General features: G+C 36.9%; 1 protein-coding gene across 1 annotated transcript in view; it reads left to right on the forward strand.

Moving 5' to 3' along the window:
- The window catches only part of BBS9 (Bardet-Biedl syndrome 9), a gene marked incomplete at both ends in the record, with an annotated part of 316,065 nt that overhangs the window by 13,124 nt on the left and 276,446 nt on the right, over nucleotides 1-26,495 (forward strand). The window contains one exon of the mRNA XM_082499654.1: nucleotides 22,844-23,018. Within this exon, the coding sequence (XP_082355780.1) occupies nucleotides 22,844-23,018 (175 nt within the window). The remainder of the gene's footprint in view (nucleotides 1-22,843; nucleotides 23,019-26,495) is intronic.

Consider the following 26,495-nt stretch of genomic DNA (forward strand, 5'->3'; position numbering starts at 1 on the left):
CATAACAGTGGAAAATAATATTTATGGTGTGTTTGTAGTTTTGAATGAGTCTAATAGATACCAATCTTTTTTGAATTTTTGACACAATTATGAATATTTTTATGTTCCAATCTGGAAGCATTTAGGTGTGCTCCATGTGGCGGTTCTTTCTCTTCAGAAGTAAAGTTTGCCCAACAGTATTGGACAGTGGTGGTCATCTGAACAAGTGGTGTCTCTAAACTGTTGGCAGTCTCCTTTACCAAGGCAGAAAGTCTTCTGAGTCAATATGGCAAATATATGCAGACAATCCCGCAGTTCTGTGTCCGTAATAGTCTTCTAGTAATAATTCTACAATACCTTACCCTAAACTCAAGCTTTTCCCTGGACTTAAAGGCAGCTGACCAAAATTCATACTGATTGAAGAGATTTTCACCTACTAATTTTGCACAACCACCTTGGGAAAAACAGTCAACTCATATGGGTGAGAAGGTATCTATGCTATGATTATCTTGAGGGGTGAGTGTATAAGGCACGGGCATATTCCTGTTAACAGCAGAAAATCAACACGGAGTTTCCTAAATCTGAGAAGAGGGAATAGTGTGCTTCCTGACATACTGTAGTGGAATTGCAGTAACAGATGTATTGATGGGATCGTAAGCTAAAAGTTGTGAGTGCCTGGAATGGTTCAAGGATAAAAAAAATACGCATGTACCGCCATGCAGTTCTGCAGAATAAACTCTCCGGATTTTTGATGTGCACGTTGGTTTACCATGAAGATCTGAGTAGAGGTCTGACCACCAGCTCAATCTTGATGCCAGACCTGTCTCTTGTGTACCTTATCATGAGCTACGGGGGATGCAAATAATGTAATGAAGAAAATGTCTTTGCAAGCTAGGGAGAGAGAAGGTAATGTTTACCTCAGAACCTACTCAGCTAGCCAAACACTTTTCAACACCTAGGATGGTCAAAATGAAGGCCAATCCTGACAAAGCAGCAAGAACAGCAGAAGGAACTCTGGTAAGTTCTGCAAATTTCTATTGTTTTCTAGTACCACTTCTGTCCCAGCACGTCAAGCTTCTTTCCTTTTCTTTTCTTCTTCCCAATGTTCCAGTTCTCCTTAGTGTGTTTATTGCTGTGGAAAGAGTGACCGCAAGTCGTCTTTTGAGGTGGCAAAAATGTTAATAAACAAGGAAGGCAGAGATTTGTGTTCTGTAATAAATAATACATGTTCATATCATAAGCTTTCTGTTTAAGACCTAAATCTTGGAAAATTATAGTGAATGTTCAGGTACTTGGTAGCAGGCTACTAAGACATATATTGAAGCATCAGAGAAATAGGCAAAAAGGACACTGGAGTAAGTTCTTTTGGGGAAATGAAAGAATGTTCTTCTTTGTAAATTTCTTGGGCTGAATGTTCTTTTTGTGTGGCTTTCCTGGACTTCCTTGAGGCTTATGAATGACAGTGTTGTGGTTTTATTTCCATCTTGCAAGACCAGCCAGAGTGAACCAGGAAGGAGGTCTATCAAGTGTTGTTAATTTTAGTAAACAGATGCCTGTCCTCATCTGGCCTGCCATGCTCTCTGTGTGTATCTTTTGGCTGATGTTCTGGGCTGCAGTTGAGAGCCAACCAGTCTATATATTTTTTTTTTTTTTTTTAATATCTGCCTTCTACAGGCTTCTCTACAATTCTTGGCCAGGCATCTGCTAACAGTCTCTCACGCCGTCAGCAGAGGTCAATTCATGATGGTGGTAGTGCTGTAATTGTGCAGCAGTGAGCTTGCTTTGCTAACAGTCTGACCTCTATGCCACACTCTAGAAGTGGACTAACAAAACATAGGGAGGGTTTTCATATTTATTGCCTTCTGTTACTGCTGTGACTGATATGTGTCTTATTGCTATACTCAAGCATCCTTGAAACAATGTGAAGGTGAAAGAGGCACTTCAGAGGTCATGTTTACAGAGCTACTGAAGCAGATACAGGAGAATGGCAGTTGAACAGAAGGAGGAGAGCATGCGTACTGGGAAAGCATGCTGTGGGAGTGTTGGGGAGGAGGGTGAATGTAAGTCCCCCAGGAATATATTTCATCTGAGGGAGCAAAGAATGCTGCAGGAGTTGCACAGAGCACTTGATCTATGTAGCTGCTCAGCCTTGCTCAGATTTCTCTTGCTGAAGATTATGCCTTTTCCTTTTTATGGAACATTTAATCCTTTACCTTCCATAGTAAAGAAACTCATTCTACCCAGCCATACCAGTTAACGCTGGCAAAAGAAAAATACGATTGAGTTTGTGTACGCTAGTTTGCACTGGTGTCCTCTAAAACAGTCTTGAGGGTCTTTTCTTGGGACAAACAATTATTTGGGTTCTAGTTAATGCTCTGTTTCTTTTTTGTCGGACTTCTTCCAAACAGTTGCCTGTCAATTTAACGGATACTGTCAAAAATGATCAGTTTGCTATTGCTTGCTCTTACTTCAGATTACTTGCTTACTTGCCTCTTGGCATTCAGATTTCTCCAGTAATCATTCATAATGTGATTTCTACTCACGTGCAGATGCAATCTGTGCTGTCTAGTGGGCCACTACAGATGTCTCCTTAATTGAAACGCCAAGTGCTTTGTTAGTCTCTTGATGCTGTAAGGTTGCATAGTCAATTTTGAAAATCAGGATGTAAAGACAGCACATAGTTTCCATTTCCTATCCTGCATCTCCTTCAGCCTCTGTGGTGGCCTGTGCTCATTCCTTTGGAAAAAAAGTTTAAATTTCCTTTGAAAAAGGAAGGTTGAACAGTGAAGAAGGTGGCTGAGGCTTGCCTCTTCCTGACTGCTGGCCCTGCTTTATAGAGAACCTTGTGGAGAAAGAGCTTGAGCATGCTCTCTTGTTTTCAAGAACCTTCCGCAGTGTGGGATGGGGTAGGTAGGATTGCAAAAGATGCATAAAATGGGCTGGAACAGAAGTCTGAGGCTGTGTGACTGATACTAACATTGGGGAACAGTTCCATAAAATGGCAGCAAGGTATGCATAAAGGTATAGAAGGGAAGTCTGTTTCAGTCCAGCTGTTCTTTAACTTTCTGAGTTGCTGAAAATCCTGCAGTTCTCTTTAGATCCTTACAGGGGCTGGAGAGACAGAGATTTATTCAGACCAAACTTTCAGTTTTCATAATATTAAAGTTTGGTTTAGATTGTATTGGAATAGAATCTGGTTCTCCAATTTGCAAAGCAGCTTAGTGTCTTTAGGGTGCCTGTCTTTACAGGAGAAACTCTAAATTATTTCTCTTGAGTACTATTTGACTGAGTCCTATGACAGCTTTTCAGAAATTAAGCAGAATAGCTGTTAGAAGCAAATGCTCTACTACTGTTTTATGTTTTGGTTGGTTATGAAGCTCCGCTAAGCTTCCTTCAGCTGTTTGTAGTTAAGTGTGTGCTTACATAAACCTCTCCCTGTTCCTACTCTCTGCAGCTTCATTAGTGAGGAGGATTTCTCACTGCTTCTGTTGATGTGGTAGCTGGGGAACAATGTCTCTGCAGTTGTTTGACATATTGAAAACATAGAAACAAACATCACTAGATTTGTATCACATTCTCACTTAGCTTCCTCCAATGTAAGTGTTTGCTCTCCTGTCCCTGCTAGTTTATGGCAATCTTAGACCGTTGTTGTGTTATAATAAACTGCAGATCTGTTTAGCTGAAAAGTGATGGAGATGCAAAATTGTCATTTCTCAACTTGTGATTTTTCAGTCTCTTGTATTAAGAAAAAGGGTATTATAGATTTCTCTGAGGAGAGAATTGTGAGATAAACAAACTTATTTTGTAGCCTAGTTGCTAGCAGCTTAAGTCTTGCTAGTGTCTTCAGATTAATGATTTGATGGTATTAGCACCTTTCACGTGTGGAAGAATTGACATAGATGTTCTTATAATAGGAACAGATAAAGACAATCAAAAAACTCCTTTATTTAGTTTCATCATAGAATGTCGAAATCTAAATTAAAGAAACGATTAAAGCTATAGAATAAAAAACCCAGTCTGAATTGTCCAGTGACTTGCATGGATTAACAGTGTGCGTTTGTCTTTAGCAGGGTGTGAATTGTGGTTGTCACCACTAGATGGTCCTCTCATCACAGTTTTTGTTTAGTGGGCTGCATCGCTAAAGCTTAATTTATACTTGAACTGATTCTACAGGTGTATTTACATGACTTAATGAAGTATAGAAAACAAAAGCACTTTCTGAAAACCTGTGTAGCTAAAAGTGTTTTACTGATTATAACAAAATGTATTCTGTTGGTTCTAGAACTTTAGCAAAAAGGCGAAAATGAACTTCACTCTTACTTTCAGCAAAACTGTTAAGGGATCAGGGATGTGGGCAGTAACAAGGAAATCCCTTATACGTTTAGCAAGAATCCTAAACAAAGCTAATGGAAATGTTTAAACAAAGTAAATGGAAAAAAAACCTACAAAGATGAAAATATAAATCAAGCACAGTGTAGCCAGAGTTAGTTGTGACTTACAACTTCAAAATTTTTTAGCAAAGGGAAGGATTATAATACAGAACTTTGCATTTCTTTGCTGTTTGTCCTCAAACCAGGACACTGCTTTAACATTACATTTGTTCCTTGTGGTCTCTGAACACTGGTGCTAAAATGAAAACATGAAACTATCAAGAAGTGACACAGGAAGGTCAACTAATAATTTTATATTTAAAAAATTCTGTATTGTTAGCCCAGACTTTCAAAAATTGAACTTAATTTTTAAGTCATTGTCTTTGTTATGTAGAATGCATATATCCATGTTTCATATTTCCTCATGGTATTAGGGCTGTAAGTTGAATTTGCGCTGCAATGCTCTGATTCTAGCATATAGGTCTTTTTAGAAAGGATGATTCATGATAAAACCATGAGTTAGTATTGCTGAACACTGGTTTTCAACCAAGCAAACTCTTAACCTAGCCACAAAATGTCACAGCCTTTAAGTAATGAACAGATTGCACAGTCATTTACTTCAAATATAAAATTTAAAGAACTTGAGGTGACTCTACTGCAAGATCTTTTGATTTAATTTTTTTTTATAGAAAATGAAAGTGAAAAAGCATACACTTTTTATGATTTCTATTGCACCCTTACCTCTACAAAAATTTTACTTTATATAACATCACATAATTTTTATAAGGTCAGGTTATACTATTATGGCATCATGCAATTATGTCACCAGAAATTGTTGTATTAACAATTCAACTTCCATTATATGAAGTGATGTTTGCCGATAGTTTACAATATCTTGCAAGGTATTTTCTGTTTTTGCATCTGTAGTATGTCATTCTGGGTTTTTAAAAGATACTTGAGTCAAATGCCAAGTTATTGGGTAAGATTATGTTAAAGAACCTAATCAGTTCAGTAGCAAGAGTATAATTTGCATAACTGCTTTATATTTTTGATTGGGAGAGAAGTGAGAAAGTCATTGAGCATCTTAGGCTTGTTTAGAATCTTTAGTCACCCAAAAGCAAAGCTGTGTTCTTATTACCCTGTCTTATCAAAGATCTGAGTTGAGTTTCTGTAATGTGAGCAAGGATGTACTTACGCTTCTGTGGTTGCTATATGGTGCAGAGGGAGCTGGGCTGGTTTTACAACAGTGTGTGTACTAGATGTAGCATGAGATGTGCTGCTTTAGAACTCTAGTTTGTATACTGCATAGCATCTCTGAAATGTCTTCTGGGAAGTATAAAGGTTTTTGAGGACAAGTAAATAAAATAGTTCAAAATGTTGTACAGGGCTGGTAAACCCTAAATGAATGAACTTCATTTGGCTGATTGAAAGTCACTGCTGATGGAAAGCTTCTGATAAATGAGTTGCATATTTTGAGATTGTTAAAAGAATGGAATGGAGTGGAGCAACTGAATTGAATATATTGTTTTATTTAAGAATTCCTTTTCTTTCTTATTCTTCTTTATGCAGCAGTGTACCTCCAGTTCAGTTCTTAAGTCATAAATCTGCTATTAATCTAGAAATGGTCAAGTGCTAAGCAATATTTACATATTGTTTAATCTTAATTAAAGTTAAAACAATGTTTATTGAAAAAGTGAGAAGTTTTTTTTCTGTTAAGTATGTAGTGATTATATTTTGAGCCAGTATTGTTAAATTTTGTAATTTACATAATTTGATCATAGTTTCATTCCGTTCTTAAATTTTGTGTTTACAGTTCCACCAAAATCATGTAGTTTGTATTCTCTTTGGTAGAATTTGTATCTCTTGGGTATGGTTCTTTTAATTAAAATAATGCTGAATTGGATCTGTTCTAGCTGTGCAGAAATTTTGGTTAATTAATTTACCAGTGTTGGCTTCAATTATATGAAACAGTAGCAGTGAGCCATCCTCATGTGGTAGTATTGGAACTTCTTTTAAATGGGTAATCACTCAGATAGTTGAGATAATTATCAAGTGCTTACTTAAAAATTGCATGAATTTTCATGTTGGTACAGTAGAAGATTTGCAGGCAATTGGCATTAGGGAAAACTAGTTTTTAACTCAGGGCAAATAAATTCATATTACTTCATAATTGGTTTTACAGCCTTTTTCTAATGTGATACGATATCTAAATAATTAGTGTTGCAAGTATCTTAATTTTGTACCTGCAATTTATAGAAAGAAACTGTCCTGTGCCTTGACTTTGTCTTGTTCACATTAAGGGTATTTAGACATGGTGTGTTGTCCTGCCCTTAGAGAAATCTGAGAATGAGACACTAACTTGGAAAATCACTCGTATTCCTACATTACCAGTTTCTGTTGAATGGATTACAACTCAGCTACCTTATAGCTGTTAGCCTAAGTCCTTCTACATCTTGAGAAAGAGTCAATACACTACTTGTGCCTGACTGTTCTTAAAAAGAGAGATTTACTGATGTGGAGGCTGCTTCTAAGTAATGATGGTATTATGCTCTCATGTAGTAAAAGAGAAATGCCCTTACTACTGCTTTGAAAAAGTGAGCAAATCAGACCACAATTTCATTCTTTGCCTTTTTTGCCTTGAGTCAGATGTGAGTTACATTTGAGGAAACTGTATGCAATAAATTTCTGCTGAAATGAGATAAAGAATGGAGAAGTGCTTTAAAGTAAAACCAAAACCACTATTACTTGAAGCTTAGGTAACTTTACAGATTATCACATAAATTTCCTGCGGTCAGTTGTGCATTAGACTGAATGGTGGGCAGGGTAGTAACTCATGTATGAACAAACAGTGTATAAGGAGTGAATACTAAAATTCTATGCTTTGAGGACTGGTGTATGAAGTGCAAGTTTCCTGAGCTGTTGTCTGAAATGCTTAGGAAGCCTGTGAGTGATCACATGCTGTAATAGGAGGATGACCTTTCCCAGGTGAGGGTTGAGTTCTGTGATTGTTCTCTAGGGTGTAAGTTTTACATTAAGGTGAGGTCTGTGAACATTCTCAACACTTCCAGTTTTCTTTTTCAATTTATGTTATTCAGATTTTGCCTTCTACTTAAGAACTAAAGAAACAGCATATTGATAGCTTTTCCAGTGGGACACACAAGCTGTTGGGTTACTCTTGAATAGGATAATAATTTTATTTAGTGACAGAGACAAAGCGTACCTTATAACCTTGCTTTCTTAGTGGCTGAGTTATTTTTGAATGATGTTCACTTATAGATAATGGCTTTTTATTTTCACTGTGAAAGCAATACTACCATTTTGGGTGGTTCCACAAAATATACTTGCATTATCTAATAGTTAAATAATCAGTGAATTCATCCTGATTTTATGTAGCCTCTTCAAATGAGTTCATAAATGATTTAGAATTGGATACTCCTAATAATGCACAGGTTTTGGAATTTAATTTTTAATCCGAAACCTTAGTGCCTTAGGTTGGCTTCCAGAATAGTTCAGATTTATTTGAAGTTGTTCAATGGATACTGTACCAATAAAAGGAAATAATAAAACAATAGCAAAGGGAAGGAAAATACAGTTTTGACATGAAAAAGTTAGAAGTGAAAAAGTGAGGAAAAAACCTTGAACCTATCTTTTTCTCAGTAAATGGCCTTGAATTCTTTTTACTTTTATTATAGTACTAGCCTAAAGGCAAAGTACGTTTAAGTGTTACAACAAAGAGAGTGCTATACGGAGGAATTTTTTTAATAATGAAATACAACATATGTGTAAACCATGCAACCTTGTAACAGGAAACTTTATAAGAAGGGTAGACTGTGCTTAACTTTTCCACAATTCTGCAAGAATGAATTTTATTAGGTGTTAGTCAGAAAAAAATTATCAGCTGAGTTTTATGCTATAAGGTTAAATGATTCTTATGACTATGTTTAAATACAGCAGCAGTATAAATTTGGACTTTGATTTATTGGCTAGTTCTGTTAAGGAGCAGAATGTTTAACTGTTACCCTCCTGTTAAATTGCTTCTGGATAAGGACAGATTATTTGAAAGGCTTTGTCTTCATGAGTGTTTTCATGGAATAGACCTGCTGATGACTACTTCTAAATGGTTTCTCACATAACTTTGGAAACCCATTAGTGTTTGTTTTTTTTTTAAATAATGGAGTTGGAACCTCTTCTCTAAATTGAACATGTGAATGGAAAAATAGTCAAGGAAAACATTCTCTGAATCTCTTACCATCCACTTCCTTTCACCTTCCTCAATGTCTCTTAATGGTAATGAGTAAGATCATAGCCTGACTGAAGTAAAAGCTCCCATTGCCTTCAGTTTGCTGGAACTTTGCTTCAGTTATAAATTTCTAGATCTATCAATTAATCTGCATTTTGTTGAAACAGAGCACTATAATTAAAATGAAGTAAACCCAATTGTAGAAATATGTAATTTTGGGAGCAGTTGTGTATGCAAGTGAAAGACTTTGTTTTTCAAAACTTTGATAGATTTTATATGATGCTTCTTCTAGTTTCTTTTGTTGAAGTATGGTACCCAAATGTGTGCAATCATTGAGCGCTGGTAGTATAAAATGTTTTGTATTTTGCATGTGGGGTTATGGCTTCTGCAGTACTCCTGCCAAGAATCAGTGAGTGCCAAGCAGAACAATAATTACCTCATATGTTTTTAATAGAGCATGTATATTAATAATGACCCAATCTTGCATTTGTCTTTTTGGTGACATATTGTTGACTCATATTTCATCCATCATCCTACTCTAATCCCCAGATTCTTCTTCTTCGTGCTATTGCCTGCCATTCTCTGGTTTCCTGTGAGACAATTGTCTGAGATCATATCAGATGTTTTACTTAAGTTTAGAGATGCTGTCTCTAAAGTTTAGAAATGCAGTATATATTATTACCCTCTCTAATAAATAGTTCGGCATGATGAATTTTTTGTTACTTTAAACCTATGTACAGCTTTATTATTTATATATGTACTTTCTTATTAGATGTTCCAGCAGTTCATGTGGATACATTTGTCTATCAGTTTTGGTGTTTCATATTTTTTTATCCAAAATAATGCAGTTTTAGTTTCTAACTATTTAGCCTCTTTCGTCTTCTCAAAGGGTCTTTCAGAAATGTGTTTATGTAGCTTTTGTTTATTTTTCTGGTGTTCATCTTTGACTATTTCATTACAAAAAAGTCTCTAACCTGGAGAAATTTATTTGGAAGATCACCAAACCCTTGTTAGTTGCTTTTCCTAGAGGGGTGAAATGTATCTTGTACAGGCTATGACGCTTTCTACTAATTGTACTTTGTGTTGTTAGGTTTGGTGCAAATAATTCCTGTTAGAAATCACTCTACTATGTCATTCAAAAGATATTTTCTTGGAGATTTTAGGTAGTGGTGAGTAGGTCTGAGGGTATCCTTCAAGCACAGAAGAGAACGCAAAGCATAGACAATGAATGCAGTTTACCTGTATCAAAAGTGAGAGGAAACAGACTAGCAAGAAGTGATAAAAATCAGTGAAAATGTGACAAGGTAATTTTACTTTGGATTCATGAGGAGAATTCTTATTTTGTTGTATCCAACAGCACGACCAACAACTTGTTCTAGTCCTTGTTGATAGGTTTGTCACTGGGAAACTTGAACAGCTGTGCATATACAGATGAGTAGACTTTAAAAAAGCATCATCAAATAACTAGGAATTAGAGAAGCTGTAAACAACAAAAAAGAAAACTTGTGGTAGTCTTCATTTTATGCACTTGTTTTGTGTAAGACTGCCATGTTGTCCCCTGGGTGGTAGTGCAGGCTTTGGTCAATGAGACTTGAGCTTACATTAATCATAGTTCTTGCTGAGTAGCAGAGCCTTTGCCTACTGAAAGTTTAAGGGCTGGTGCTGTACAATGCTGTCATTTCAAGTCGCAAAGTTTTAGGGAAAACTGGAGAAGTTCTGGGGGGTTTAAAAAAGCACAAAAAAAGTTTAGCAGACCAAAAAGAAAATGTTATTTGATTCAAAATTCATTTTTTACACAAAATTAATCTGTAGCTTTACCATGCATTGCTGTGGTTGCTCTGTTGCCCCTTGTATAAAGTCAGATCAGATGAGAGTGTTCATCACTTAAAGAAATAATGCTAGAGCCTTGCTAAATTTTTGCATTCCTTTAATGTGACTGAGTCTGATTATGAGCAGGGTTTAATAAAGATAAACACAAATAATCCCCCAAGATGTATTTGGTGACTATAGTGAATAAAAAGGACAAGGAAGGATTACAGCAGAAATAAAATGTATGGAGTTGCTCTTTAGTACGATGATTGATTTGAATGAAAATATGTCATCTTGCTTACCTGCAAAAATATGAAAATAATATTTTGCAATGTTAGTGGCAAAGTAATAAGGTCATTTGAGTATCCGCAGTGTGCTTCCAACAGTCTTAAAATACAAGATAATGAATTTGTTCCTGCTTGCTAACTCTGTGGTGTCTTTGCTGAGATATTGCCAGGAAGGAAACCAATAGGGGTGGTGATTTTTTTTTTTTTTTGGTAGAGATGTAATTCACTGACTCATTTGACCACAAAGTAAGAGGTAGTCCTTTCTGTGTGTTGGTTACTACCCTAGGATATATATATAGACAAATGATCCGAATGTGAGAAATGGCTGTATTTTATTGGTGGTTTTGAGGATGTTTAGTCAAGCTGCTTATTTCTGATTCTAAAGGGATGTTTGAAACTTCTTGAAGAGGTATATGTGTTCCACCGAATATTCTGTAAAATAAACTCCCAGTTTTGTGTTGTAAGCTTCAGACAGTTATACTTTGTTATAAGCTATTTTTAATGAGTTATTTGGATATGACTTCAATTATTCTGGAGAGCATTCTTCAGCAAATTTTTTCAACGATTTTCTCCAAAAATTAGTAAAGAATCAGAGTGCTTTGGGAAGTGTTTAGGAATCAGGAAGCTTCTTACTCTAAGGAGACTATAAATGGAGAAGTAGGAGAAAATATGGGGAAATTCACTGGGTTTTAACAGTGGAATTTTGTTATTCTGTTTGGTTATAAGTTTGCAGGTCTGTCTTAAATGGAATTTTAAAGATCGTAGATTTATTGTATGATGGTGACTTAAGATCCTACTGATAACTTTTGAAAGTACCTAAAATACTGTAAAATAGGGCTTATATTCAGCTGTAATTGAACTCCATGAAATGTCTGCTATTGATTTGTGATTCATTAAAAACATCCATAGGCCTTAAATAACTATTCAGTCAAGGGCTATTGATTTGGAAAGGCAACTGCTGACAGTACTTGTCTTTATTTCATTTTTATTTGTGGGAGAATTGCTAGTTCAGTAAGATGTTCTAGAATATTTATATAATGTACAATAGGTGTATAACTTCAGATGAGGGCAGCTGTACATTAGAAAGGTTCACAGACTAGAATTTCTCCTACCTTCTTTAGAAAAAGCATATGTCAGTATTGTAAAGCCTCTACGAATGCAGGGACTTCGAAGATTTCTGTAGTTGCCAGGGCTTGGGAAGTAGTTACTCAACAAATTAAGGCAAGAAACAAAATTTAAGGAAAAAGAATTCTACCATTTCTTAACGAATCATTGTTATTCAGGCGACATCTATGCATACAGCCATTCTTCCATGTGCAGCCAATGTTCTTTTTCAAGACCCACTCTATTTAGGTTGTCTATAATTAATCTTCTGTATTGAAAAAAGGACAACTTTGTGTGATACTGCTTTCACAGCTGCCTGAACGTTCTTCCTGAGCCTGGAGTGGGACTTTTTACAAGGGCACATAGTGGTAGGATAAGATGTAATGGCTTCAAACTGGAAGAGGGTAGATTTAGATTAGATATTAGAAAGAAATTTTTCACTATGAGGGCGGTGAGGCACTGGAAGAGGTTGCCCAGGTAAGTTGTGGAGGCCCCATCCCTGGAGGTGTTCAAGGCCAGACTGGATGGGGCTTTGAGCAACCTGGTCTAGTGGGAGATGTCCCTGGCCATGGCAGGGGGTTTGGAACTCTATGATCTTTAAGGTCCCTTCCAACCTAAACCATTCTATGATTCCTTGCACTAGATAGAAACATCCACTTTTGAATGTGGGAAAAAGTCTTTGCTTAATATGAAGGTTGTAATAAACAAATTTTAGTACTATAATCTCTTTAGGAGAGGAGACTTTACCTCCCATGTCTACGCAGTGCCAAATACCAGGCTGCTATCAATAGGAACTTTTGAGCGCTGGTTGCAGCTATCATACTTTCGGATCTCTATACTGCATGTCAGTCTTTAGTGCTCCTTTGAATCATACTAGTGTTCTTCCTAAGGGTCCTTCCATCGCCTCAGGTCAATATGAAGTTTAAAGGGATCATTTCCAAGATGCATAATTTAACTATGTCATTTTCTGTGGTAAGAGTCAGGTCAAGAATAAAGGAGTACGTTACAGGTCTCTAAAGGATTGATTGTGTGAATGAGGGCTGATTGGCCTTTGGAGAGACTTGAATAGTTCAAGTTTCCCTTTCCATCTAATATCCTCCTTATGCTTTGTGGCAGGCAGAAATCTGCAGGAGGTTAGGTAGAGAGAATACGGTATGATGGCTGGGAGAAGCCAAAAGATTCTTTTTCTCATGGCAGCTCTGACTGCATGCTCTACTGTGTCTTGGCCAGGGAGCCTTCTTACAGAGTGGACCGTTGCAGAGAGAGCATCTCTTGTGTTGGGACTTGTGTTGTGTTTTTTTTTTTTTTTTTTAAATTGTGTTTTACTGCAATACTTTAATATATGGAAGGGATTAGAAAATAATTAAAGTTAACATCAGCAGAATAAGGATTTAAGTGTTTTCCTTAAACACTTTCCTTAGTCTCTCTTAAACTCCTATCCACTTCTTTATTTTTATTTCCTTCCTGTTTAAGTGATTTTTCAATTCCAGCAGAAAATCACTTTGTCAGTCTCAGCTGGAACGTATGTACACTTCATGCATCGTTTGGGGTGGGTACATGCAGTAGCATTGAGTGATGCAGGGCATTTTTCCTTTTCCTCTTTATGTGTGTTCAGGGTATTGCACTGCCTTGGTGGTGTTGTCAGATCCTCTGGCCTAGGATGAATGGCTGCAGCTGAAGTCCTGAACTTTGGTCTCTTCTGTAGTAATGCAATGAGCAGCCACCAGACCACCAAGCTAGTCAATTCAGAGTTCTGTCTGAATGTACACCGACATGTGCTTCCTGCTTTGGGTTAGGGAAGTAATTGAAGACTTGCCTTTTACTAGGCATACATTGTTTTAAGAACTGCCCAACGTATTTTCAAATGGCTTTTCCATTAGTCAGAAGCGATTCCTGAAGTGCTTTTCTCACAGTTGACCCAGATCTGTTTTGCTTCAGAAGCTACACTAAGAAGCAAGTTGAATTCTCCAAAATGGGTTTGAACTGGAGGAGACTTTGTTCCCTATGCTGGCAGAAATTTTGGGGCACACATTTCAATGATGAAGGAAAAGGAAAACATTTGCTTGTTTCAAGTCAGGACAGTAATTTCTGCTCCATTGTGTGTGAATGCAGTTTGTGTGCATTGCTTCACTGGTCAATGCACTGTAGATTTAACTTTTGTCAAATTAGGAAAACATTTCCCATGTATCATTAAAGGGCTCTTTTGTTCCTGGGTGTCTTACAAATGCCAATTTATCTTTTAATTTTATTTCTTTGATGCTTCCTTGAACACGACGCTTTTGACTGAAGCTTTTGATTACCATTGAAGGCAGTAAAGTTCTCTGCTGGTGTCTCCCTAAAATCTGTAACTTTAGGAAGCTTTTTCTGATTTCTAATTTATCCCATTTGATACTGTAGTTTTCATTTCATGATTTCACATGGTGCTCAGGCCTTGTGATTACATAATGTACTTCTTATGAAAATGATTTGGTGCCTGGGGGGAGGCTCCAAGTAGAGGAAATCATTAACATGCAAAAAACTTGAGCTCCAAAATAGCTTTAATTAAAAGCTTATTTCAAAGGGCTACCACCTGCCTCTCATTTTGGCTTTGCGTTAGCTCTAAAAATACGTTGTGGTTTAAAAGTGTGACGTAAATGTATTCATATTATGCTAGAATAACAAAACTACAAAACAACAGTAGCTGGACTTGTGCTTAAAAGTAACACTTTCTGGCTGAGGGACATTCCTCTTGAGGCACAAGCTGCTGAAACTATGTAGAGTACACTAAGTGATTCCATCTGATCTGCAGAAAACACTATGCGTTATATTTTCACTTTATAAATATGTCACTGGCAAAGCCAACTGGCTGCAATAAGCTTTTTTGAAATGGACATTTCTGGCTGAGTTTTTGGAAGGCTGCATTTCTTAAAGTGTAACATAAAAACTCCATTCACTAGCTACACATTAAAAACAAATGGCCAAAGGAAATAAGATGACCTATAAAAACCTGGGAAATAAGAGTTCATACACAATTTGATTTTCTTTAATTATGCTTTACATGTAATAGTTTGGGTAATTGGAGTTTGATCCACTAGTGTACATTCTAGTTAAAATCCTAATTTGAAAATTAGTAAGAACAGCACAAATATGATTAATAAAGTGGTAGGTATATTAAGAAGTGGTGCTGTGCTCTTAAAGGCAAGAAGAGTGATTACTGATTCAGTTTTAGGTGCCTGATGTCTATTTGTTTCTTCAGACAGTATGGCTGAGTACTGCAGTATGCTTGGAGATCATTGGAGTGCTCTAAAGAACTTGTCATATTATGTCAAGTCATATTCAATTATATCACTACTGTTAAAACAGGAGATATTTTAACAATTCTATTTGTGTGTGAGTAGGGATTATGAACATTAAAGATGAATGCTTCCATATCTCATATGACATGTGGCTTCATATATATTGCAGAAGTTGCTATAGCTTTTCTATCCATCATTTTCATGATGTAATGAAATTGGTAAGAATAAGATTGATATACATAATATACATGAGAGCAGAAGCTATTATTACTTGTTACTTAAGCAGTAACACCTCAACACCTCTACTGACCTTTACTTTTTTGTTATTTGAATTGTACTGTGTCTACTAGATTACCACTACATATCAATTATATCTGAAGAATAGAAATTAACAACTAAGTGGTATATTTTAGACAAGCTTAAACCCTGAAAGTTGTGGTCAGATGCTGTCTAAAAGATAGCTTTCTTACTACCATCAGTATAACCAGAAGTTCCTGAAATTTAATTCTATTACAAAATATATAAGATTTCTGTGTTAGTAAGGGCATTCAATTTACAATTAAATGTCTTTTACTTTTAATCTTATGATATATCAAACAATATTTAGAACCTTTCAAAACAGTAGAATAGCAGCATGGCAAAAATGTACTTTTATAATTTTTTTGGTGACTTATATTATTTTATGCACAACAATTTTTTTTTTCTGGTTTTATCTATATCTTTCTAAGGAAGAAAAGATGAAAAATAAGAAGCCTTAAGAAACAAAGTACAAATGCGTTCTACTACTGTGCCTTTAAAAAAAAAATTTCAAGCTGATATCTAGTCTTTTTGTTTTCAGGTTTCAGGTACCAGGGAGTTTCATTGAAGCTAGACGCTGAAAAGTTCTGGAAATAGGGCAGACAGCTGCATGTTTCTTCTGTAAGACAGTGCTGATGGCAGGAAAATTCATAGGAAACTGTGGAAGGGGAGTTGAAGGCTTTCTGTACCCAGACTCACAGGGTTGTATTCTTGATAAAGGTGTAAAATAGAAGTGGAACTGAACAGTTAGCTCATGTAAAGTGTTGGGAGCATTTTCAGTATGCCTTTGAACGCTGAACGTACGTGATTTTGAGGTAACAGATGTAGAATAAATGTGGTCACATGGACACCTGGATTACGAAGCATTATTGTCTTGCAAACCAAACAAAAATGCCACAAGTTATTTCTAGTAGCCAATAACTATACTTTAAGATAACTATACCTAAAAGACTGTGGTGGCAACCAGCGGGCTAGCAACTTTTACTAGTTATCAGTGTTTGTACAAGTTTCTCAGAGTACTTTTACTGGTTACTCATAATTTTATACAGCTGGCTAACTCATATTTTTTCTAGACTGTATCAGCCATGTGATAATGTCAGCAACTGTTGGGAAGTGGAAGCTGGGTATCATTAACATTGATAGCATACAAGTGCAAAACATCTCAAGTTTCTCTAATGGTTTCCACTGTGTGCTGATCAGGAGTATGCAATAGGACTAAATCCTGTGAAATTTCACAGCCTAGAGGAACAGATATCTACCATAGTGCCTTGGAGCAGCTCTTTTCTGTGACCTTTCAAAGATAACTGAGTGGCATTGCAATGACATCAGCCAACTCCCTCAGCACTTGTGGGTGCATCACATCAAGCCCTATGAACTTGTTTACTTTATTTAACTATTCGCTAGCCAGACTACCACCTTCCACTGTGGGGGCATCACATAAAGCCCTATGAACTTAAGTTTACTTTGTTTAACTATTCCTTGACCGGACTGCCTTCCACTGAGGGTAAGTCTTCCTTTGCTTAGACTTTCCCTTTGGTCTCAGGGGCCTGGGATTCATGAAGACCAGTCTTACTAGTAAAGATGGGGGCAGAGAAATCATTGAGCGCCTCGACTTTTCTGTGCCCTTTGTCACTATGGCACCTACTCCATTGAGCAGTGGTCCCACATTATTCCTAGTCTTGGTTTGGTTGTCTATGTATTTGTGGAGTCCTTTTTTGTTGCCCTCCACACCCTTTGCAAGATTCAACTCAGCTGGGCTATTGCTTTCCTAACCATATCCCTGAATGATTATACAGTATCTCTATATTTCTCCTAGGTCACCTGCCCCTGCTACTGCCTCTCTTACACTTTATTTTTATGTCAGTGTAGTCAAGAGTTCCTTGTTTATCCTTGTAGGTGTCTTGCTGCCTGCCTTTGCTCGACTCCCTTCTGGTTGCGGTAGACTGTTTTTGAGCTTGGAGGTGATCCTTGAATATTCAACCAGATTTCTTGTGGACCCCTTTTCTCTCCAGGGCCATTAGATACAGACAGATCCCTGAAAAGGATAAAATCTGCTCTCCTGAAGTCTAGGGCTGTGGTCCTGTTACGCCCTGCTCATTCCTCTTATGCTCCTGAACTTATCCTTATCATCCTCATGACCGTCTCATAGTCACTGTAGCCAAGGCTGTATCCCAAACTTCACATCCATTCCTGCCTGTAAATATGAGGTCCAGCAGAACACCTCTCCTGTTTGGCTTACCTGAGTTGGGAAGTTTTTATCAAAGTGTTACAGAAACCTCCTAGATTTCTTGTGCCCTGCTGTTGTCCTTCTTAGAGGTATCAGGGTAGTTGAAGTCCCCCATGAGGACCAGAGCCACAAAATGTGAGGCTTCTGACAGTTGTCTGAAGAGTGCTTCATCTACATCTTCCTGATCAGATGCCCTATGGCAGACCCTCATGTTGGTCTGCTCCATAATCCTGACCCATAAGCTCTTGACCGGCTCATCACCTGTCCCGAGGCAGAACTGCATGCGTTCTGGGTGCTCTCTTGCTAAAAAAGGCAACTCCCCATTACCATCCTGACCTGCCCTTTGTAAAGAACCTGGATGCATCCATCTTAGCACTTCAGTCATGTGAGCTAGCCCACTATGTCTCTGTGAGCCCAGTGAGATTGTAGCCCTATAACTGCACACAGATTTCCAGTCCCTTCTGTCTTTCCCCATACTGTGTGTGTTACTGTTAGAGGCGTTTCACAGAGACACTCAAAAAGGCTATGAGAGCTTTCTTCCGAAGGCGGCTGTTCTATGGATGCTTCCTTACTTGGATTCCTGTGCTTGAGGTGATTCCACTTCAGCCCTGTTTTGTTGATAGCTATGTCCCTTTGATTCACCTCATCCCGGGGCTTTTTGCTTGCCTGCCCCATCTACCACTCCCTCACTTGATTGTTTTAAAATCTCTCCCTTCCCTGTCATTCCTAGTTTAAAGTTTCTCTTACTGAGTTGGCAAGCATGTTGGCAAAGATACTTTTGCTGGCAAAGATACTTCTGCTGGATTTAGTCAAGGAATCTTGTCTCTTTGAAACAGCTGTCAATCCTCAAAGAGGGTCACATGGTCATAGAACAAAGCTCTGCTGTGGGTACCTGCAGCGCGACCAGTTGTTGGCCCACAGAATACATCCAGCCTTGATCATGCCCTTCCCAATCCTCATCAGGATCAAGGAGGAAAACCACCTGGGCCCTCATGCCCTTAACCATCACCCCCAGAGCAATTGCTAAATTTGCATGAAGATGTTTATGTGGAGTGATGATTCACTCATCTGAAACATTTTAAAAAATTTGCAGTTTCAGTTTGGTGTCATACTATCAGGTTAACAGCTGTCAGGTAAGTACCAAATCTGGCTTGGGAGTGGGAAAGAGCTATGCGACCAGAGCAAGGGGAGATGGAGGCCGAGAGGGAAAGAGGTGAGAAGGGCTGCTCCTGCCAGCGGTAGCAAAGCATTAGATTGGTTTCACTACTTTGTCTACTGGCTCATCACCTGTCCCGAGGCAGAACTGCATGCGTTCTGGGTGCTCTCTTGCTAAAAAGGGCAACTCCCCATTACCATCCTGACCTGCCCTTTGTAAAGAACCTGGATGCATCCATCTTAGCACTTCAGTCATGTGAGCTAGCCCACTATGTCTCTGTGAGCCCAGTGAGATTGTAGCCCTATAACTGCACACAGATTTTTTGGGCTGCAGGTACCCACAGCCTTAGTGTGCTTCAAGTGATACTCTTTGAACTTGTATAGTTGCTACAATTCTTTTATGAATAAATTCTTTTTTTTTTACTTACACTAATGATAGTGTCAACTGTTAGTGATGAAAAGCAGGACATTCAGAATTGTAGGAACTTTAATATTAAGTAACTTCCAGATTCACATATGCATCTTCCTTTATTTTTCAATTGAAACATAAAAGGTACTTATTTGTAGATCACTCTTGCTGATTTCTGAATCATATTGTAGAATCCTAGAATGGTTTAGATTGGAAGAGACCTTAAAGATCATTTAGTTCCAACCCCCCTGCCATGGCCAGAGACACCTTCCACTAGACCTGGTTGCTCAAAGCACCGACCAACCTGGCTTTGAACACCTCCAGGGATGGGGCATCCACAGCTTCCCTGGGCAACCTGTTCCAGTGTCTCACCAACCTGACAGTAAAGAATTTTATTCCTAATACCTAATCTAAATCTACCCTCTTTCAGTTTAAAACCATTACCCCCCCATCTTATCACGACACTCCCTGATAGAGTCACTCCCCATCTTTCTAGTAGGCCCCCTTTCAGTACTGGAAGGCTGCTATAAGGTCCCCCCAGAGCCTTGTCTTCTCCAGGCTAAACAACCCCAACTCTCTCAGCCTGTCCTCACAGGAGAGCTGTTCCAGCACTCTGATCATCTTCATGGCCCTCCTTTGGACTTGCTCCAACAGGTCCATGTTCTTCTTGTGCTGAGGACTCTAAAGCTGGATGCAGTACTCCAGGTGGGGTCTCATGAGAACGGAGTAGAGGGAGAGAATGACTCCTTTATGTTGGTAAAGTCATTGCAGTGTTCTTGGCTAGCACTTCAGAGACTCAGTATAAGCAGCAAACCAAATGTTTATTCTGACTACAATCAGTAGTCGCTGTAACCTCTTGAATACCACATATTTCAGGTGTAGAATGTCAGCTACAAGTTATCAATAAATCAATTCTGGAGTCTGTCCTATGAAGAATATCTAAGAGCATTAATGATTCTGAAAGACTTTAATAAAGCCAATTTATATAAATAATTTTAGAGGAAACATCCTAGTTATGCACATTTAAGAGGTGTGTGTATATGGATATCTAATGTGTTTGTATCCTGTAGAATATGTTTCTAATTTTATAAACAATAAATTCTAAGAGTAAACAGAAGCCCTAGACCCTGCTTTATAATTTAAAAAGTCTGTGTAGAAAATCCTAGGAAAATCATAGCTCTAAAACAATTGGTCTGTTTAGAAAATGCTTTTGGAGATCGATGTCAAAGCCATAATTCTCTCAAAAATGATTGCATTTTGTCACAGGAAACATTTCTTCATTGATTTTTTGCTGTTAACAGAGGTAAAGACTCTACATTTCCTAGAAGGATGTATGACATTTATCTGCCGACAGAAGAGGAAATACTTAAAATGTTTCAAGTTTCCCGTGTAGTGGTACAAACTTCACAATGTTATAGATTAAACTTTTGAGACTTAAATCATTAAATTGAAGTTGCTAGTGACAAGTGGTCACTGGTTTAATGAACTGCTATAAAGATAGTATATTTAAATTTTCTCACTTGCAGTACTAGGAAAAAACCCAAAGAGATACTGGTTTGACTTCAGTATCAGGCAAAATCTCAGCCTGACTACTTTTGTACAGTATTTTTATGATTTCCACATTGAATTACTTTTGTATAACATACTGGTTCATTAGTACAGATTCTGACATTTTTCATCTTAGGAAGATTTTTGTTGTCTCTCAGCTAAGTTTCTTTTCGAATCCACCAAGTATTCTTGATTAATGGAGTATTTCTCTCATGTTTAATAAGGAATAATGGATTTTTTCAATGTTGAATAAAATTCTTTTCTGTATTTGATTTATGGATTTGTCAATTGGAAGTGCTATTACTACCTTGCTAAAGCAAAATTTTAGTGTTTGATATTGTCAGTTAATGTTATCCCTTAAAATGCATTCACTTTAGGAGTTTTCAAACAGACAAAACTAACAAAACTCCATTAAATAAGAGTGAACTTTAAGGTTTTCAGAAAAGGTCCATGTAGAACATAATGGAAGAAACAGGTCTTGTGATTAAGTGCTTGAAATGCCATCAGTGTACCTGAAATTACACTGTTGAAATTGTTTTGCAGTTCTATGTATATACTCATTGGTGTGAAGGATTGAAGTATTTTAACTTTTTCACTAGAGACTGAGAGATTCAACTTTGCCTCTACGAAATGAACAGCACGAATTACACTTTCAATGTCCTTCCAATCTCATGGTTGATATTTGCGACAGGGTTTATAGAACTTGTAGTGAATTATGTGCAGAATCTGGAAAGAAGGATGGGAGAACTTGATTTTTAGAAAATGGGAAAACCTGAAAAAGGGGTGAGGGAGGGGAGGGCAAGTGGAAAGGACCCATCTGCTTTACCTTCCTTTTTTTTTCTGTTATTACAGTAAGCTAAATTTTTATTGTATGTTTTAATCACAAGGACAAGTAACATGATGTACTGCTGACCTATTACACTACTATTTATTTTTAGGTAGTGAAAGTTTCTTTGAAGAAGCACAGTGGAGATGAACAATATTTTGCACTGTACTTTACATTTGTTGCTTTTTCAGATACTGAATATCTTTGACCTTTGTGACCTTTATCTAAGTGTAAAATTAAGTTTTAGTCTACTTTAGTTTTGCTTCACCTTCCTATACTAGAAAACAGTTCTTCAAGGATTGAGGATGGAGCTTAGTGAACAGAAAATTTGTTTGGGTCCTCGATGCACGTAGAATAATTCCTGAGGCACAATGGAGTATTTTAATAGGGGTGAATAGACATTTTGAATTACAAATATTTCATGTTGTGTTTGCAAGAATAGGGGCTTATCTATGAATTCAGGATAGATACTTCTATCAGCTTCAGAAGGTATTAGTCTTACTGGTATAGCTCTCTCTTTGAATGCATGCAAAATATTGTTTGTTTGAATTGTTACCTTTGCATATGTAATGCAAACTGCATAATCAGCTTCTGATCTCAGAAGTCTTCAAAATGAGACTTTGAATTTAGATCGGTGTACCTGAGGCGTGACAAGTCATGTCTTGAGGCCACTGAATAATGAACGAGGCTAATTTACTTCAAGCTGAATTTTTTTATTTGATTTTTTTTTTTTTAGTCTTGTTTGTAGCACTGAGTTGGGCCTATTTTGTTTTTTCTTTCCTTGAAGACGGAAAATGTGAATGCAAAGTGCGGAAAACATTATCATTGTATTATTTTCACAATAATACATATTTGTAGGATTTTCTGTTATGTTGCTTAAGTAGACTTGAAAGAGTAGAATAGGTTATTTTTAAACCACAGTTGTTATGACTGCTTGTAAGATGTAGAGGCATTTAAGAACCAGAATAATTTGGGGTTTTGGGAGTATTGAGACATTTATTTAAACTGAAATTGTAATAGTTATATCTTTAGAAATTTTGGTTTGAAATGAAATATGTAACTCTTTTTGCTCTTAATATATGCTGAATGTTATTCTCAAAAAATCTAGTTTGTTTATTTTAGTAAGCAAGCTTTTTATTGAGGTTGGAATATGTAGTGTTCTTTCTCATAGTAAGCACTCATATAAATTAAAACGAATCTTATTTTTGTTAGGATTACTTCTGAGTACTATTCCAATTTACTAATAATTTTAGGATTAAAACTATATAAATAACATTGCTTTGTTTCCTTTGTATTTCTTTCTTTTGCTTTCCTTAGGTCGGGATTTGATATGCATACAGTCCATGGATGGAATGCTCATGTTGTTTGAACAGGAAAGCTATGCTTTTGGCCGTTTTTTACCTGGTTTTCTTCTGCCTGGTCCCTTGACTTACAGCTCTCGGACAGATTCTTTCATTACAGTGTCTTCTTGTCAACAAGTTGAGAGTTACAAGTACGTGTTCATGTCCAGTAATTATCGCATATTTTGGTGCCATCATTTAGTATGTAAACAAATTAAAAGTAATCATGTCTAATTTTTATTGCCTTTACTAATATTGTATCCCAGAGCAGGTGATAGGTAGTTGCGGGAAAGAAGAATAAAATGCTTTATGTTGTTGAGTGATTACTGTCTCTGTACAGTCATAGAAGAAAGCATTCTGTGTGTCCTGAAGACTTTATGGTCCTATGTTATTTATATAAAGGTGTTAAGTTTACTAGCTTATCAAGGCACATCATGTTGTCCTGTAAGTGCCAGGTTTTCCCTGCTTCAGTTCAGTCTAATCTGTGCTTTCAGTGTTGTCTGCATTACACTGCTTGAGCAAGATATTCCTTTCAGTAGTTTCAACGGGATTTTTATTTTGATGCAAATAGATGTTAATCTGATGAATTTCTTCAGTTTTCAGAAGAGATTTGAGACAGGGCTTTGGCTTTTGTTATCATAGGATCCTCCCAAAGGAATGAAGGCTGGTGGGGAGAGATGGAATCCGCCTGACAAAGGAGCAGAGGAGGCTTGTTAACCTTGACTGCTAGACTGAAGGATAGGTGCTAAATACAGCATATAAATGATGGTGTATGAGGGTCAAGTGCACAAAGGGGGATGCTTTCATAATACCTTAGAGGAAGTGGGACGAGTGAGGACCCATATTAAGTGTGTATTTACAAACAGCTACAGCCTTGGCAGCAAAGAGGAGGAACTAGAAGTTGTGTGTGCGGTTTGAGATGTGACAGGGTAGCTTGCATGACTAAGGCACTGTAATTGATAACTCCAGGCTCTTCAGGAGGAAAACACAGACAAGAAGGTAATTGTGTTCACTGTGGAGAAACAGTTTGAATACATGCGGCTCTCATGGAACCACCATGTTGAGAGTTTATCAAGCATCTGTCTGTTTGGAATCAGATGGACGCTTGAGGAAGGGGAGGTTGTGGTGGATGTCTGCTATGAAGCCATTTTTAGACAAAAAGTTTCCCAATTGCAGGCCCTTGTTCTTAATGACGGCTGGGAGGGCAACATGATGGACTTCAGCAATGTGGAAAGTTTCTGAGGTGCATTAGGGAGACCTTTCTTGACTGACAAGTACCTTACGGATTTTTTCAGATATAATCATGTCAAACAAAAGAATGCCACTTTTTATAGATTATGCTTTAGGATTCTAATCTGGGGAATGTTAATCTAACACAATGCTTTGTCACACTACCTTGCTCTATCTCCTGAATTTCTCAAGCAATAATCTCTTTATTATGCTGCTTAATCTTGATCAGATGGGTTTTAGATTCTGGATGTTGCATGAGCAGTTTGTAGGACACTGTGTATTGTTTTCTTAATACAGGAGAAGATATGTGTTGCGAGTGGAAGTAATTTAATAGAAAAATTCATATTTTTCTCAGTAAATTCTGTTCTAGTGTATTTCTTAATATTGGTAAGGTATAAAGAGAAAAAAATAATATTTTTCCTAAAAAATACATTAGAATAGAATTTATTAGTATTAGTAAGGTATAAAGAAATATTTTTTCTTTAAAATGAATATCTCATATGTTTTCATTATGTTTAGATTCTTGTCTTTTCCAAGAAATGTGGCTAAAATTTTTCCTCAGTCTGTCACTGATTCATGAGTACGCTGTCTTTACTATGAGAAGGTGTACTTTTAAATGAATTCTCATTGGGTTCTGGTTATTGGTCTTTAGTGCCAAGTATTAAGACACTGTGGTACTAATCTCTAATGTGTGTTTGAACTATTAGGGCATTAGAATAAAGAAATCATTCTAAAGTGAAGGAAATAGATATGGTAAGGAGAGAAAATGTTATTTTTATGGTTGTATTAAACATGTTTGTTTTCTTATTGTAATACATGAAAAATATAACAGTTCTATCTAGTGTTGTTAACAGAACAGATTGCCAAATTTCAAATTATCCATCTTCCTATAGCTCATACAGGCCGATGCTATCATCTGAAAGCAATATTTTCTGTGTTGATTCTGAATTCTTTCCAGATATAAAAGCAAAATGCCTCTTATTTAAATGATTGTACACTTGATGTGATAGCTGAATTGAAAGTTTGTGTTGGTCATCTGTGGCTTGAGTTTTTTGTGATGAAAGACTTGTATGCAGGTAGTCGGTACTTAAGTATCAATACATATTGCTGTTCATTGTGAGTTTAGTTGGAAAACTAATAAAATGATAACGTGCTAGCCAAGACTATTAATATAATATGGTGAAAAGAGAAAAATTGATTAGGTCAGAATCTGCCACTTCTCTTATAAATGTGTTAAACTGAAAAAGGGAAGTGAATTTGTTCATATAGAGGACACTTAAAGACACAATAATTGTACTAAAAGCAGCTTATTGAGTATTTTTAACTAGGTCATAGCATTCGCCTTCAGCAATTAAATTTCTTACTCCAAGTACATAGTTTACTTCTGTAAGTAAAATAATTTAGAAACCAAAATCCTTCAGTAGTGAGTACCACAATACATGCATCTGCAATGGGAGGGCTGCTGATGTCATCACTTTAAACCTCTAACTTTGACAATATACAAAAATATGTACTTTTATTTGTTAGACTTGAATTGGAACATTCAGAATTGTGTCAGTTTGAGCTTAGGAGATGATGGCACTCCATGACTTCTAGATTTTATCTTTTGGATAAGTTGGTTTTTTTTGGGGTGGGGTTTCTTTGTTTGTTTGTTTCACTTTTGTAGGAAACTTCAGTATTTTATGGATAACCTAACATGCATACATTGGAAAACGGGTAGTTCAGTAGGTTAGGACACCAGCACAACTTCAGGAAAGAAATAGTTACAGAAGAATCAATGAGAGGGCACAGATTGAACACTGAGGACTGCATAGGTGTAAATGAGGACAGATAGTTGTGTGGAGCTTTTATGGCAGTTAACATCTTTTTTTCTAATGTCTTCATTGCAAATTTTTCTTAGTATAGTTGGTTGGCAGTTACAAAATAATAAAAAACGCGAAACCCACAAACTTCCCATGTTTTGCTAGATGTGCAACCTACTAGTGCCAGTTTACTGTTATCTCTTGGTTTGGAACCACTTAGTTTACCTAATGGATGTGCTTGTGTGTAACTGTTAGATATAGCAGATTGTATTTCAGGGTAGTTTAAGTGGGTTTTTTTAAAGCTTAATAAGAGCAAAAATGTTTATTTTTTATTAGAATCCTAATTTCACAATTTGATAATAGGTTGGTTTCTTGCTTCCGTCTTTGTGGCCTAGTTTTCTATCCTCTAATGTATTTAGCTGTTGAATTTATTTTAACACCAGATAAAATCTGAATAGAAATGTTTGTTTTCATTTCTGCCTTTACATTTAGCTGTTATCCTGCAGTGATATTTATTTAAACATCTTTGCTGATGATAGATGTGTTGCAGTAGGTTTTCTAACAATCCTTTTAGATTGTGCTTCTACCGTGTATTTA

The sequence above is a fragment of the Vanellus vanellus genome (assembly GCF_965231255.1).
Source record: "Vanellus vanellus genome assembly, chromosome: 2".
Taxonomy (NCBI): Eukaryota; Metazoa; Chordata; class Aves; order Charadriiformes; family Charadriidae; genus Vanellus; species Vanellus vanellus.